The sequence below is a fragment of the Oryx dammah genome, unplaced genomic scaffold, assembly GCF_014754425.2.
Source record: "Oryx dammah isolate SB20612 unplaced genomic scaffold, SCBI_Odam_1.1 HiC_scaffold_19, whole genome shotgun sequence".
Lineage (NCBI taxonomy): Eukaryota > Metazoa > Chordata > Mammalia > Artiodactyla > Bovidae > Oryx > Oryx dammah.
The window spans coordinates 15,410,521-15,427,251 of record NW_024070203.1 but is presented as its reverse complement, the minus strand read 5'-3'; the positions used below and the strand labels follow the sequence as shown (position 1 = coordinate 15,427,251).

Sequence of the window (16,731 nt, the reverse complement as noted above, 5' to 3'; positions counted from 1 at the left end):
AATGTTGAGTTTTAAGCCAACTTTTTCAGTCTCCTCTTTCACTTTCATCAAGAGGCTTTTTAGTTCTTCACTTTCTGCCGTAAGGGTGGTGTCATCTGCATATCTGAGGTTACTGATATCTCTACTGGCAATCTTGATTCTAGCTTGTACTTCATCCAGCCCAGGGTTTCTCATTGTGTACTCTGCATATAAGTTAAATAAGCAGGGTGACAATATACAACTTTGATGTACTCCTTTCCCGATTTGGAACCAGTCTGTTGTTCCATGTCCAGTTCTAACTGTTGCTTCTTGACCTGCATACAGATTTCTCAGATTTCTCGGGTCAGGTGGTCTGATATTCCCATCTCTTTAAGAATTTTCCACAGTTTGTTGTGATCCACACAGTCAAAGGCTTTGGCATAGTCAATAATGCAGATGTTTTTCTGGAACTCTCTTGCTTTTTCCATGATCCAGTAGATGTTGGCAATTTGATCTTTGGTTCCTCTGGCTTTTCTAAATCCAGCTTGAACATCAGGAAGTTCACGGTTCACGTATTGTTGAAGCCTGGCTTGGAGAATTTTGAGCATTACTTTGCTAGCATGTGAAATGAGTGCAATTTTGCGGTAATTTGAGCATTCTTTGGCAATGCTTTTCTTTGGGATTAGAATGAAAACTGACCTTTTCCAGTCCTGTGGCCACTGCTGAGTTTTCCATATCTGCTGGCATATTGAGTGCAGCACTTTCACAGCATCATCTTTCAGGATTTGAAATAGCTCAACTGGAATTCCATCACCTCCACTAGCTTTGTTGGTAGTAAGTTGTTGTTGTTCAGTTGCTAAGTTGTGTCTGACTCTTTGCAGCCCCATGGACTGCAGCAAGCCAGGCTTCCCTGTCCATCACCGTCTCCTGGAGTTTGCTCAAACTCATGTGCATTGAGTCAAATGATGCCATCCAATCACCTCATCCTCTGTTACCCCCTTCTCCTCCCGCCTTCAACCTTTCCCAACATCAGGGTCTTTTCCAGTGAGCTGGCTCTTCACATCAGGTGACCAAAGTATTGGCACTTTAGCTTCAGCATCAGTCCTTCCAATGAATATTCAGGATTGATTTCCTTGAGGATTGACTGGTTTGATCCCCTTGTGGCCCAAGGGACTCTCAAGAGTCTTCTCCAGCACCACAGTTCAAGAGCATCAGTTCTTCGGTTGTTAGCTTTTATTGGCTGGGTAATTTCATAGGCTAGTGGGTGGGAGGATTATTCCAGCTATTTTGGGGAAGGGGTGGAGACAACCAGTATTTGTCTCAATTAAGAGAACATAAGTACATGGCATGAAATCCAGATTTAAACTCTGCAGGTGGCTTTGAAAACCACACATTTTTAAAAGTATTGCTGTGTGTAATGGGACAGTCTTAGCGGGACGTGATTTCAGAGACGCTGTGCTGAGATGCCTGCCTCCCACAGGACCCCCAGTACGTACAGCAGGCGCTGACCCACATTCTCTTGATGGACGCGGTTGTCGGCACGCTGCAGTCACCGGGAGCCATCTATGCAGCCTCCAAGTTGTCCTACTTTGATAGGATGAAGAATGAAAGTAAGGTTTTTATCTGGTTGCCTTTTGTCTTATCAGCTGGAACCAACCCAAATGTCTCGAACTTCCCTCTTCTGCACTTTTCCCTTTTGAACACCACACCTCCCTCTGCGTCTTTCCTTTTCTCACTTAGCAATCCCCTGGAGCTCTCTGCTCCTCAAGACACACACTGAGGCACCTCACCATTTCAGTGTCTGAGTAACAGTCCACTCTACCCTGTATGGTGTTGGTCCTGAATCTGAATTACCAGTGACACGACAACAGGGTTTCCGTTGTGGCTCACAGAATCGCCGTCGCAGTCTCTGGAGCTCTGTGGTCAGACACACGCCCTCTGCAGAGCCGCAGGGACCCCTGTGCGTGGTTGTCCTTGACTGCTGGACCGCACTGCTTGGGCGTGGGGAGACCCCCGACGGCTGTCTCACTTTTTTCCCTTGATTCGGTCAGTTCCCTGCCCCTAGGAATTCTCTGGTCTCTTGCCTGTAGGTTTAGATCTGGCTCTCACATTCTGGAAGCCATAGCACTCAGTGGTTAGCTCAGTTTTTTATTTTTAGAAGATTTTTCAAGTCCAGGAAATAGAAGATAAGAATAGGTTTACGCAACATTTTTAGCTACTTCTGTTTTGTGTCCACTTTTAAATGATCTCCTAAAACCAGCTGTCCTACGCTTTGCATAAAGAAGCAGAGACTATAGAGGACCACTGACTCTATCAGCCTTGCTACGTGCTGGAAGTCACATGTGCTCGATTAAACCCACCATGTGAAGCTAATTCATGAAACACAGATGAGCACATTGTAGGGATTTTTTAAAAATTATTTTAGCCGTGCTGGGTCTTTGTTGCGGTGCGGGCTTCCTCTAGCTGTGGCGAGCAGGGACGACTCTTCGCTGTGGTGTGTGGGCTGCTCATAGTGTTGGTGTCTCTGGTTGTGGAGCGCAGGCCCTGGGGCGTGCGGGCTTCCGTAGCCGCAGTGCGCAGCCTCAGTGGTTGTGGCTCCCAGGCTTAGGTGCTCTGGGACACGTGGGATAGTCCTGACCAGGGATTAAACCCGTGATCCCTGCATTCCTATCCTCTGTACCACCAGGGAAGCCCAGTAGGGATGTTTTTCAGATGACAACTAGTTTTGCTCGTATGCACTTTAAAAAACGTAGCAGTCTTATTGAGATATAATTCACACACCATTCTCTTTCACAGCGTACACCTTACTGGTTTGAGTGTATTCAGAGCTCTACAGCCGTGAGCACAGTGGGTTTCAAACATTTTCCTCACCCCAGTAAGAAGCCCCATACGTTTTGCAGCCGCCCCTCAGCTGCTGAGCAACCCCTAACCTACTTTCTGTCGTTGGGGAAATGCCCCGTTTTTGCCCAGTCTGAGCACTTCCTACACGTGAACTCATGGCAGAGGTGTCCTGTGTGTCTGGCGTCCTTCACGTGGTGACATGCTCCAGGGTGCATCCGTGTGGCAGGGGCCACTCCTTCATCGCTTTTGTGGCTGAATGTACTCCGCTGTGTGGATACAGTGGAGTTTATCCCTCCCTCCGCCGACCGTTTTGAGGTTTCCTGCCTCCTGCCTGTTGCACACAGTGTGTCTGTGAATATTTCCCATATGAGTTTTTGTTTGGACATGTTTTTATTCCTCTTGAGTCAATAGCCAGGAAGAGTCTGTTTAAAATGTCATCCTAGAATAAGGGGACCAAACCCTGGTTTTGTGTTCACTCCCCTCAGGGCGATTTGCTCTTTGCCATGTCTGTCACTAACTGTGACATCACTAATGCTTCCTGGTGCCAGGAGCCCCTCTCCTGTATCCCCGGACCCCCCACCCCCACTGCCCCCACACCCCAGGACCCCACTCTCAGGGAGCAGCCAGGATGCTCCAGTTGCTGGAGGGACTTGGAAGAGCTCTTGTCAACAGTCCTGGAGCCAGATGTTGATGGCAGGGTTTTTTCTCCCCCTTAATTAGGAACCAAATCAAATACACCCTACACTTGAGCTGTGGAGACCACTCCATGCTCAAGCCTGATCTTTGTCAAGAGTTTGCAGAAAAGCCTTCTCACTCTGGACACCACGTCCACAGTCTCCACGGAGGGACCCAGCACATGACCCTCACTCTTGACCCCATACTGCAGGGGCGGTCCCCCAAGCTCAGTGTCCCGGATCCCTCGTTCCCAATCAAGGACTGTTTGCTCTGTGTGAAGCGTAAGGAGGCAGCGATATGTGATCCTGGGCTTCAGTGATAGCTTGTGGTCCATTCGTGATGGAAGGTCTAAAAATGAAACTTTCTGAAGTTTGCACCCTGTCCCTGGAGGGAGGTGCTTGGCAAGCACTGGAGATATCTGTTGTGTGTGTGTCGGGGGGTAGGGGGTGGGCATTGTTACTGGCCCTGACCAGGTGAGGCCAGGAATGCTGCTAAAGCTTTTGCAGTGCACAGGACTCCCCCCACAGCAGCCACGCCACGGGCCGGGGTGAGAAGCTGCTCGTGGCTTAGACTGATGGAGAAGTATTCAAAGTCTTCTCTCTGCTGGAGCGTCCCTAACAGTTGAGTGTTAGGTCATTTAGCTTGACAGCTGTGTTTAGATGACAAGCAGTGTGCAACCTTGGCAGACACTCACCCTCTGGCCGGAAATGCTTGGCTTTACTTATGTCCAGTTTAAAGAGAGCTTCATCTTCGCAAATCCCAGCTTTACCCCAGGACTAATATCCTAAGGGAAGCAGAGTGTGCGAGTTTGTCCTAGAGTCTGGGGACCTGACCCCTACGTGTCTGCGTTTCAGTGCCCATGGTGGTTCCGAAGACTACCTCGGAAACCCTGAAACACAAGATCAACCCCTCGGCGGGGGAGACCACCCCACGAGCCATCGATGTGCTGCTCTACACCCCAGGTGAGGCCCGACCCTGGCTGCGTCGCTGCTGGGTTTCGTAGCTTTATTGACGTCTACTTGATTTACAGCGTTGTGTTCATTTTTGCTGTACGGCAAGGTGATCCAGTTAATGCACGTATACCCATTCTTCTTCATATTCTTTTCCCCTATGGTTTATCACAGGACATTGATTATGGCTCCCTGTGCTGTCCAGTAGGGCCATGTTGTCTGTGTCGCTGCTGTTCTTTTCACCAATCTGGGAGCTGAGACTTGTGTTCAAGGCCAGCACTGAAGTGGAAGGGCAGTGGCAGGATGAGGGTGGACAGGGCCTAGGTGGTTTTCTGCCATTGGAGGCAGAACTCTGGGTGACCAGGTGCAGCTGCTCTGTGGACTCGGAGGCCACAAGGGACCGTGCGTGGCTGAGTCCCCATCCAGCCTGGCCATTCTCACATCCAGCGGATAAAGCCCCTGCACGTACATCTTTGGTCGGGGCGAGCCTGTTGTCACTGGGATGGGATGACGGCTCCTCCTGGGCTGATGCGCACGTCTGATGACACGGCTGGCCATTCCCCCCGGTCAGGAACCAGGGGAGCACCAGTCAACACCTCTGAGAGCGCTGGGAGCCAGGGAGCCAGGCCCCGGACACTGAGCCTGGCTTTGGAGCATCTCAGGCTCTGGGGGACTGCAGACTGCGTCTCAGTGGGCAGATCACCCCAACGGGGCCAGGAGACCAAGGCATGAACACCACAGAAAGGCTGGCAGATTCACACTTCCTGGACTAGGAGTGAGGTTGGTGCTACAGAGCAGGGGCGGGGGAAAGACTATCCCCATTGTAGGAGGCGCTGGGATGCTGTGGGTCCATGGGGAGAAGATGGAGCTCAAGCACAGCTCAGATCACACATGGCCATCGGCTCCAAGGATGGAGATCTGAACGTGAACGGCAAAAGCAGTCATAAGCAAATGAAGCTTGGAGATGATAGTACAGATGATAATCGTGACCTCAAGATAAGGAAACAGGTTGCAAAGCATGTAAAAACTACGGGCCATAAAGGAACAGGCTGGTGAATTTGACCATATAAAGGATTTTTAAAAGAAACTTTCAAGTGAGTGAAAGTGATGGTCCCAGACTTGGAAAGGATGTTCGTAAGAGGATAGACTCGACACAGGGTGTTCGAAGTCGGTGGTATTTAAAGAGCGGCTACAAGTCAAGGAGAGTAAGAGCCCGATTCAGAAGCAGGCAGGAGGCCTAAACACTTCCCCATGGAGGAGATCCAGACACCCAACTAAAGCCATCAGCCTCGTGAGCGCCCAGGAAATGCAAACAAATCACAAGTGAAAAATCAAAATCTTCACGGTGTCAGAGCGGCCACGGTGGGAAAGACCGATGGTGCCCAGTGTGGGTAGCCGCGTGGGGACAGCAGGAGACCGGCCGTGCTCGTTGTGGGGTGGGGGGGTGCAGCGGCCGCAGACCCACCCTCTGTCCCTGAGCCCCCTTCCCGCTGCCTGAAGCACTCCCCCAGAGAATGCTCTGGCCTCTTGCCATCCTGCCTGGGGGTGGGCTCTGTCTGTGTGCTTCTCTGGCTGAACCAGCCGGTCCATGACTCTGAGCTCCAAGGGGCTTGGCGGTTCAGGCTGTGCTCGCCTTTGGAGCCTGGGCGCCTAGGGTGGCACCTGGCACTGAGCAGGACCTGCATCTTGGCACAAATCACAAATCGCATGCCGATGCGGCAGGGGGTTCTCTTTCAACATGTCGGGTTGCTCTCCTCTCCAGGGCATCTTGACCCAGCCGAAAAAGTGGAGGACGCTCACCCCAAATTATGGTGCGCGCTGAACGAGGGCAAGGTGATCGTATTCGACGCTTCCTCCTGGACGATTCACCAGCACTGCTTTAGAGTGGGCACTTCTAAGCTGGTGAGTAAACAGTGTGTTGTCAGTGTGGACAGTTTTCATCCGCTTCTGGGTTAAGTTGCGGTTTTGGAAAGCGAACATGTCCACCTGCATAGGCAGGGGATACTTGAAGCCCACGGCATCACCGAGTCCTGTTGAGTCGGGGTGAGGGCTTTCATTTTTTAAAGCTTTATGTCTCCGTTTCTCTGCTTTGGGCTGTGCTGGGTCTTTGTCGCTGTGCAGGCTTTCCTGTAGGTGTGGTGAGCAGGGTCCACTCTCTAGCCGCAGTGCTTCTCATTGCAGCGGCTTCTCTTGTTGTGGAGCCCGGGTTCTAGAACATTGAGGCTTTGGTAGCTGTGATTCCTGGGCACCAGTGCACAGGCTCAGCAGTTGGGGCACACGGCCCTAGCCGCTCCACAGCATGTGGGATCTTCCGGATCAGGGATCGAACCTGTGTCTCCAGGCAGAGTCTTTATCACTGAGCCACCAAGGAAGCCTGAGGGGTTTTCATTTTTATCTCGAGCTTTTGAATTGAATGTGAACCTGCTCTGTCTTTCATTTAATTATTCTTGTTTAAGTGAGCAGATAATGGCTTTAACCACCCCCGCACTCTGAAAACTATTATAAAACTGGATTTCAGTCCTGTGAAGGGCAGGGCTGTCTTCTCACATTTACATTTCCAGTCACCAAAAGCAGACACTGGAATTATTTTAACATATTTGGGGTCAAGACTGAGAACCACTTAAATAAAATTTGCATGATATTATAGTTATCACGTGGTTGAGAAACCTCAGTTGTTTGAGCTTTTACACAGATAACTTAGTCAACTTTACTTTATTAAAAGAAAGTTCAGTTCAGTCACTCAGTTGAGTCCGATTCTTTGTGACCCCATGGACTGCAGCACGCCAGGCTTCCCTGTCCATCACCAACTCCCGGAGTTTACTTAAACTAATGTCCATTGAGTCAGTGATGACATTCAGCCTTCTCATCCTCTCTTGTCTCCTTCTCCTCCTTCCTTCAATCTTTCCCAGCATCAGGGTCTTTTCAGATGAGTCAGTTCTTCGCATCAGATGGCCAAAGTATTGGAGCTTCAGCATCAGTCCTTCCAATGAATATTTAAGACTGATTTCCTTTAGGATGGACTGGTTGGATCTCCTTGCAGTCCAAGGGACTCTCATGAATCTTCTCCAACACCACAGTTCAAAAGCATCTTTAGCGCTCAGCTTTCTTTATAGTCCAACTCTCACATCCATACATGACTACTGGAAAAACCATAGCTTTGACTAGACAGAACTTTGTTGGCAAAGTAATATCTCTGCTTTTTAATATGCTATCTAGGTTGGTCATAGCTTTTCTTCCAAGGAGCAAGCGTCTTTTAATTTCGTGCAAAAACCACCTCACCCGACCCCCTAGAAACCCAGGGTCAAGTGTTAGGTCTTTAGCTGTTAGTGCTACCAGGATCAGCCCACTGGTTTTTGGAGGTTTCTCAAGACCCCTCATGGCTCTTTGAAAATCATTTGTTTCTGTGTGATGTCACCCACTTGCCCCAGGGCCTAACACAACCACACCTGGAACGGGCCTTGTGAATTCTGGTATTTCCAGGAGAGGGGTGATCGGTGCTTTCTGGTGGGGTTCGAGCGTCTTTGGTGACACTACCTTGCTGTTCAAAATGCTGTCACACCTACTCTCTGGAGGACTTCATCCTGTCAAGCCCCTCAGTTCAGTTCAGTTCAGTTCAGTCGCTCAGTCGTGTCCGACTCTTTGCGACCCCATGAATCTCAGCATGCCAGGCCTCCCTGTTCATCACCATCTCCCGGAGTTCACTCAGACTCACGTCCATCGAGTCTGTGATGCCATCCAGCCATCTCATCCTCGGTCGTCCCCTTCTCCTCCTGCCCCCAATCCCTCCCAGCATCAGAGTTTTTTCCAGTGAGTCAACTCTTCTCATGAGGTGGCCAAAGTACTGGAGTTTCAGCTTGAGCATCATTCCTTCCAAAGAAATCCCAGGGCTGATCTCCTTCAGAATGGACTGGTTGGATCTCCTTGCAGTCCAAGGGACTCTCAAGAGTCTTCTCCAGCACCACAGTTCAAAAGCATCAATTCTTCGGCACTCAGCCTTCTTCACAGTCCAACTCTCACATCCATACAGGACCCTCAGAGGATACAAAAGAAGCCACTGTCTCAAGGGGTCTTGCTAGGAAAATTTTCATGCCAACTCCTTTAACATGAAACAACTTTTTTTTTTTTCATGTGAAAAGCAAGGTGAAGTGAAGTTTGCATACCTAAGTGTTCAGCTTATATCCACTCTGATGGTCACGTTCCATCATCTAAAAACAAGGGGACAATCTACGGCACGGTCTATGCCTCCAGAACTGGGCTGAGATAGACACACTGTGATTCAAGTCCATGTTGCCAAAGGATGGGGATCATTCTTAAAGCTGCTCAACACCATCCCCCTCCATACTCAAATAACGAGCTTTGGATGATAAAGGAACGGGATCCAAGGCACACTAGAGCAGAATACTTATAGAAGCCTAATAATGCTTTAGATCAAACAAAAAACAAGAAGGAACAATTAAGGACATCATTCTTACTCTAAAATTTAATTTTTTCCTGTTGCTTCTTAGTTACAAGCATTTCAAAGACTGTTTAATAATAGAATCTTTAAAATCCTCCTGAAAATGAAATCGAATGGCTGCATTTTGTATCAATCTCTATTGATAGCCACTTAGGCCAGGCAACATTTAATTAAAGCAGAAAGTTAACAAATTATGTGAAAATATCTTCCCACTAGTTTCACAGGGACATTTTGTATCATTTGACCAGGCAGAAACTTGGGCAATTATCTCTAGAAAATGCTGCCTCCTCTGAAATTTGGAGTTCAGAGTGGTTTATCTGAGATATCCTTGGGCCACTAAAGAAAGACATTTTACTGAAATTATAATAATTCTCTGGTAGATGCCACAAAAGGGCTTTTTAAAATAATTAATTCTGAAATTAGCAAAGTAGCATCTTTCGAGAATACGTATTGGTAAAATTATCAGTTTTTATAAGCTCTTTCATGTGGCAACCATAAGTAAAAGTAACCACCAGATAAGTAATGGTAACCACCAGATAAAAGTAACAGTAACCACCATTGATAGTGATTTACTGTATTAGATCTAGCCTCAGCCCCTCCAACATGATGTAACTGTTATTCTTGTATTTGAAAACCTGAGACATCTGTTCAGTTTCAGTAAAAAGTTGCTAGTGTCTTGGATGAAGTCCGACACCAGCTCAGGACATTTTTAGGGATGCAGTTGTGTTGGTTGAGATGTACCAGCAGACACACTTATGGTTCACACGTTTACGTGGCTTTAATAACTTTTCAGTGTTTTAGCCCTTAATTTCTAATCTCGGAAACTTTACAGATAATCACTGTTGTCATTTTTGCCACGCCGGAATCCCTGAGAGCTGTCTCCAGCTGCGGGAGCACTGGTGGTTTTGTTTTCTTGCTAGTGTGCAGTCAGTCATCATGGTTTGCAGATTTGCCTCATCGCTCATTGATTTGTGGCCCCAAAACAAACGCTAATGGAGCTTTCATGGTTGTCCAGGGCCTGGGAGCTGAGTGCACGTTTTATCTGAGGTCGGGTGAGGCGACTCTGCCTCTGGGGTCAGCTCAAGCTGTGCACAGGTGGCCTTTTCACGGCCTATTTAGTGCCACGTCTTTCACATTTTTGTGCTTTGTGTGTGTGTGTGTGTGTGTGATTTTGCTGTTTAAAATGGTGCCCTAATTAGAGCTGAAGAGCCTTATGGAGAAGGTGTGGACGCAGTTCGGACCTGCGTTGTTCAAGGATCAAAGGTGTCCTTAAACAGAAGCGCACATCAGTGATGCCGTGTTGATCGCGTGACAGCAGTGTGACCTGAGGCCAGCAGGAACCTGAGCCTGTGGGTCCCCAGGAGCGGTGGCTCGGCGCGGGACACACAAGCCGCTGACCGCGCTGCTGTCTCCTTGGGCCGACAGAACTGCATGGTGATGGCGGAGCAGAGCCAGGTGTGGGTCGGCTCGGAGGACTCAGTCATCTACATCATCAACGTCCACAGCATGTCCTGCAACAAGCAGCTCACTGACCACCGCTCCAGTGTCACGGGCCTGGCTGTGCAGGACGGGCTGCAGGCGCCCAGGTGCGGTGGGCTATACTGGGTGGGGTGCTGCCTGGCTCATGGATGGGTCGCGGTCCCAGAGGGCAGGATCTCGGTGGCTGTGGGTGACGGCCGGCAGGGCCCGGGCTGGGCAGGGGGAGCGAAGTGGGTCTGGCAGGCGAGCCAGGGGACATCCCTGCATGGCTCTGGTTGTGGGTACAGAGAAGTGGTCTGAAGACATGGTCAGAGACCCCCTCCGGGTGAGCATGGTGGGCACGCAGTGGGCCCCTGGCCTCCCCGCCCGTTCCCTGGCTCTGGGGTCGGCCTGCTGTCCTTGGCCTGTGGACGCATCACTGGAGTCCTCTGTCTTAGCATGGGACCCCCGTGTGCCTGTGTCCAGCTGTACCCTTCTTATCAGGACGCTGGTCAGTAGCTGGATGAGGGTCCACCCTGTTAGCGTCATTTAACTACTTCTGTGAAGACGCTGCTGTGAACTGAGGTGGCATTTGAAGTGCTGGAGGGTAAGGGCATCAACATATCTCTCTTCAGGACCGCAGTTCAGCCCACCAGCTACTGAACCTCACCTCATTCCTCCCTGTCCTTACTACATTGAGACTGGCAGGCCCCGAGGGCAGCCCCTGGCTGTTCTCTCGCTGTGGCCTGGGCCTGGATCAGGGCCTGGCACGCGGCAGGTGAGGGGTGGGGGGCACTGAGCGCCAGGCGGAGCCCCCTTCCCGCTGTGGCCTGGGAGCAAGTAGACACAAGTGACTGTGGCATGGCTCCTTTTTGGGGGCTCCCTTGGAGCCACCCCACCCTCCTGTCCCCCGAGTGTCGGGGTGCCGTGTGTCCCGTCGAAGGTGACACGCCATCAGAAGGGCCCGCCCCCTACAGCTGCCAGTGCCTGAGCCCTGCTGACCCTTGACCTCGCCTGTGCAGGGGTGCAGGGAGTGCTGGGTTTCTGGCCCCTTGTTGGGGGAGGTAGATTTTACTGAGGTTCTGCTCACAGTCCCTGATGGAGGGACAGCGAACCGTGGTGGGAGGTGCTGGGGGCAGGCGTGGGTGCTGAGCTTACCCCCACCACCCTGGCGTCCCCGCGGGCGGGGCCGTACGTGCTGTGCCTGCTGGCAGCTTGTTCTTTCTGGATGGAAGGGCCATCTTCCCATCATCAGAGTCATCGTCACCACCGTGTGGTCTTCTCGGGGCCGCAGTTAAGTGTGCGTGTGTTCACCCCCCAGCACCGTGTACTCGTGCAGCGCGGACGGAACGGTCCTGGCGTGGAACGCAAGCTCCCTGCAGGTGACCGGCAGGTTCCAGGTGCCCGGTGGAGGGCTCTCGGCCATCAGACTGCACGGCGGCCGCCTCTGGTGCTGTAAGTGCCCCGGCCCTGCCCGGGAAGAGGCCACGCCCTTTCTTCCGCTTCGAATGGGGCTTCAGAATGCAGGTTCCTTCTTTGTGCCCCTGCTCCCCACATCCCTTCGGAGTGTGCGGCTGCCCGCTGCCCCCCCCCTTCCCGGGCCCCCTTCCCGTTCCTCCTTCCCCCCCCCAGTACCCCTCTCCCTCTCGCTGCCCCCCCTCCCTGTGCCCCCCTCCTCCCAGTGCCCCTCCCCCTCTCGCTGCCCCTCCCTGTGCCCCTCCCACCCGTGCCCCGCCCTTCCCACTGCCCCGCCCCTCCCCTCCCAGTGCGCCTCCCTCCTGCTCTCGCTGCGCCCCTGGGGCCAGGGCTGCTCCTCCCGCAGCCCTCCTGGCCCCATCCTCTGTGTGCTGACGTGTGTGGTCCTAAGCAAGCAGGGGGCCAGGTTGTGATGGGGAGGTGCAGACGCCTGAGGCGTGGCTTCTGTATTTATGAACACCACAGCATGAAGGTGGCCTGCGCTTTGAAGGCTTTGCTACCGTGTGCCAGATCCCACGGATGATGGTCATGGATACCTTTTTAAGTCGAAGGTTGTTTTACCTGTGATGAGACGCACAACGTGTGTGAAGTTCGCTATGTGTTGAAAGTGCACACCACGTAACAGCTGACGCGGGAGACACAGAACGTTTCCATCAGGGCCGCTGGTCCGGCCGGGCCCCTCTCCAGGGAAATGCCTGTTCTGAGTTCTCTCTGGGTTTGTTTTCCTGGTTCCCGAACTTGCTGTAGATGGGCTCTACAGCGTGCACTCTTTTCATCTGGCTCAGGACAGGCAACATGTTACTGGTTCCCCTGGGGTGGACCTGGGCTAGCCATGTTTCACCATCTGAGAAACTGTCATCTTTTCTGAAGCTGCCATATAGTTTTATATCCCCACCAGTGGTATATGAGGCTTCCAGTTCCTCCCCATCCTAACCAAACCTGTCATCTATTTTTTATTATAACGGTCCTGGTGGGTGTGAAGTGGTATCTCACTGTGACTTTGGTTGCATTTCCCCCGATGACTCATGGACTGTTTGCCATGTCTGTGTTTTCTTCAGAGACATGGCTATTCAGATCCTGTGGTCGTAGGTCTTCTCACTTTCAAGGCGATTAATGACATGCTGCTGCTGCTGCTAAGTCGCTTCAGTCGTGTCCGACTCTGTGCAACCCCATAGACGGCAGCCCACCAGGCTCCCCTGTCCCTGGGATTCTCCAGGCAGGAACACTGGAGTGGGTTGCCATGTCCTTCTCCAGTGCATGAAAGTGAAAAGTGAAAGTGAACTCACTCAGTCGTGTCATGGCTGGGTGTAAACCTTTTTTTTTTCTCCATTTTCCCATCTGTACTTCTTTTGTTACTTCTTTCCTGCCTCCTTTTGGGCTTTTTAAAAATTTTATTTTAAATATTCAATTTAATCTTCTTTCTTGTCTCTTTAGTTCTTTGGGCTTTGTTCTACTTTTTAGCAACAGCTCTAAGGATTTCAATATGCAACCTTTACTTCTCACTACATACCTTCAGTAACTGTTACACCACTTCATGTATAATGGACACAGGGCACAGCAGTAGAATTAATCCCACTTACCTTTCTTTCCCCTTCCCATTGTTGTTAAATGCCATATTTTATTGCTATGATTGTGATAAACTTCATATTTTAGAAAATTTTGCCTAAGTACTCAATGGTCTTGCAAAGAAATTAAGAAAAAACTTTATTTTGTTCCATATATTTATCATTTCTGGTGCGCTTCATCCCTTCTGAAAGAAAATTCAGGTTTCTGCCTTGCATCATGCTGCCTCTTAGACTTAGTTTTTCCAATGACCTGTGTCTGCTGTAAACAGAGTCCAGGCTGACAGGTGTAGTTTCCCTGCACTAGACATGTTGTTCCATCGTCTCACAGCTCTTCTTGTTCCTGATGAGCAGTCGGCTGTCATTCCCACTGTTCTGCTGAATAGAAAGTGTCTGGGGTCAGTGGCTGCTTTTAAGGTCCTGTCTCTGGTTTGCAGGAGTTGGAATAGTGTGCTTGGGTGTGAAGGGCTTTGTGTTGATCTTGCTTGTGGTTTACTTTCTTGAACTGAGGGGAACCCCAGGAACTGTGCCGCTCACCGAGTTTTGTGCTTCCCAAGACTATATCCTTCAGCTTTGGTTGGTCTCCGGTGACTGTGTGTGTGTGTGTCCATTCACGGATGCATTTGGGACTAAAAGGTCCCTGTTAAATACAGGGAGGGATACAACAGATTAGGATAAGGGTAGATAACCTCGTTTTCAGGGTAATGAGTACAGTAAGTAGTTTTCCTATTTAACAATGAGAAAAGCACAAGGGGAAAGCAGGGTTTCTTTGGATAAAGAACAGCGTTTCCTGTGAAGTGCTGTTCCAAGTCTTTAAGGAAGGATAACAAGCTAAAACCTCGGTCACTCAGCTGACGAGGTCTGTGGGCGCCGAGGTACAGCCTGAAAGGGTGTGAGTGTGGAGGGGCCGGGCGACGCCTCTGACTCCCCCACAGGCCCGGGTGAGGCGAGCCTGGGGGTCCTCCCTTCCCTCTCCAGTCTGGCCACTGTCTTGTACCCTCTGTGCCCTCTCCTAAGTCTGCGTCTGCTGCAGCACCACCCCGCCCCCGAGGCCTGAGCACCCCTCACAGGACGTGGCTCGGGTTACTGGGAGGGAGCGACACAGTCCTGCTCCCTGCGGTCAGAGGTGGGCACCGGGAGGTGCATGTGTGGTCCAGGCTGCAGCCTCCGTGTGCATTCGGTGTCAGATCTGGGGTCGTCACAGATGACTGGTCACTTTGGGCTGGTCCCTGGTACCTCAGTCTCTCTGCTCCTCTCAAAAGTGAGGTGGAAATGCCACCATCTTTCCCCTGGAGAGCAGGCTGGCGGCTGGGAGATGCTAGAGGCAGAACGTGGGCCTTGGAGCGTCAGTGACTGTGAAGATCACTGACAGTTACCCCAGAAGGCGGCCCTGGCGGGCTGGGCACCTCGAGGCCAGTGATCAGTTCACCCACATCTGTGGCCCCACCCCCTGCTCCATGTGCAGCAGGCCCCTGCACGCTCACACAGGCTGGGTGGCTGTGAAGTCTGCCTGCCGCCCTCTGCAGTGTTGGTGGGCAGTGAGCATGCTGGTCGGCACTAAAGAGGGGGGTCCCTGGGGGCATTAGCGCCTCTTGGCAGGGCGTCCTGCTGCCCTGGTATTCCTAACAAGTAGAAGCATCTGAAAGGACCTTCTTAACTAGGCCAAGCAGATGATGGCATCTCGGGATGAAAGCCTTCCTGGAGGGATGCTGGGGTTCCTATTAGGCCTCAGGCAGGAAGGAGAGGCTCTCGCCTCCTGTGACTGAGAGCCCAGCTGAGCTCCCGAGGCCTGAGCTCTGCCAAGGGTCACTTCTCGGTGGGCTTGGAGTCCACCCACTGTGACAGGAAGCTGGAGCCCTTATGGGGGCTTGCACCTCCTCCCTCTGCAGCCAGACGGTGCTGCCCGCAGGGCGGGGCTGCGTCCTCCTGTCCCTGTGGCTTCATGAAGGGTGGGAGGCAGAGGGAGCAGGCAATAAAAACCCTGAGAAGACAGCCCTGCAGCTCCTCAGCTCATCTTGAACCTGACTCCATCTCCCTTGGAGCCTTGATCTGATGACCTTGCTGCTGGATAATTTTGATGACCTGTAGCTCTCATGTTGTGGAGACTTGGTTTGCTTGAGTGATTAATAGAAGCAGAGAGGAGCTTCAACAGAAAGATGTGTCCCACAAGGCTGGTAACCATCACCTAGAGCTCTGATCTTTACCCACGGGGATAGTACATGGCGTGGCTGCAAATAACCGGGGCAGGAAGAATTCCACTCGCTTCCTCGTCGGTAAAGATAGTGCTAACCGCCCAAAGGTCTCTGAGGGAAGAGTGAAAGCACCATGTGGAGGTTCAGTTCACTCACTCAGTCGTGTCCAACTTTTTGCGACCCCATGGACTGCAGCCCACCAGGCCTCCCTGTCCATCACCAACTCCTGGAGTTTACTCAAAGTCATGTCCATCGAGTCGGTGATGCCATCCAACCATCTCATCCTCTGCCGTCCCCTTCTCCTCCCACCTTCGATCTTTCCCAGCATCAGGGTCTTTTCCAATGAGTCAGTTCTACTCATCAGGTGGCCGAAGTATTGGAGTTTCAGCTTCAGCATCAGTCCTTCCAATGAATATTCAGGACTGATTTCCTTTAGAATGGACTGGTTGGTTCTCCTTGCAGTCCAAGGGACTTTCAAGAGTCTTCTCCAATACCAGAGTTCAAAAGCATCAATTTTTCTGCGCTCAGCTTTCTTTATAGTCCAACAGTCACATCCATACATGACTACTGGAAAAACCACAGCCTTGACTAGATGGACCTTTGTCGGCAAAGTAATGTCTCTGCTTTCTAATATGCTGTCTAGGCCTGTAACACGGAGGCTACAGTTAGAGTGTCTCATGCCGCACTCAGATGTGGGGAAGGGGCCGTGGCCTGCTGGTCACCCCAAGCCCTCACGGCCCTTTTGTCCCTGCGCTTCACGTTCACTGTGCCCGCCCCTCATCCTGCTCTTCGGTCCTGCAGGCACTGGAGACAGCATCCTGGTGGTAAACATGAATGGATCTCCTTTTCAAGAGCTGAAGATCAACGTGAGATTTAAAGAGACAGGCACCTCCTTCCGGGGATTCCAGCTCATGCCTGAGGTACCCTGGCACATTGGGCTGGGCTGGTGCCCCCGAGCTGCGGGACTGCCACTGTGCTCGCCCTGACCCGTTTCACTTTAGCAGGAGCAGCTCTGGGCGGCCTGTGCTGGGTACCCCGACGTCTACGTCTGGAGCCTGCAGGACCTAGCCCAGCCCCCGCAGAGGATCCACCTCCAGGACTGCTCTGAGATCAACTGCATGATCAAGGTGAAGAAGCAGGTGAGAGGATGTGGGCCTGGGGGT

At 51.6% G+C, this 16,731-nt stretch overlaps 1 protein-coding gene across 3 annotated transcripts in view; it reads left to right on the top strand.

Moving 5' to 3' along the window:
• DENND3 (DENN domain containing 3) overlaps positions 1-16,731 on the top strand; it is a 53,193-nt gene that overhangs the window by 32,546 nt on the left and 3,916 nt on the right. For 2 of the 3 annotated variants that reach the window (XM_040261709.1, XM_040261711.1), the window contains 7 exons: positions 1,439-1,568; positions 4,329-4,436; positions 6,187-6,326; positions 10,306-10,466; positions 11,660-11,793; positions 16,370-16,488; positions 16,570-16,707. In XM_040261709.1, coding sequence (XP_040117643.1) covers positions 1,439-1,568; positions 4,329-4,436; positions 6,187-6,326; positions 10,306-10,466; positions 11,660-11,793; positions 16,370-16,488; positions 16,570-16,707 — 930 coding nt within the window. The remainder of the gene's footprint in view (positions 1-1,438; positions 1,569-4,328; positions 4,437-6,186; positions 6,327-10,305; positions 10,467-11,659; positions 11,794-16,369; positions 16,489-16,569; positions 16,708-16,731) is intronic. The other variant, XM_040261710.1, reaches the window with a different exon arrangement.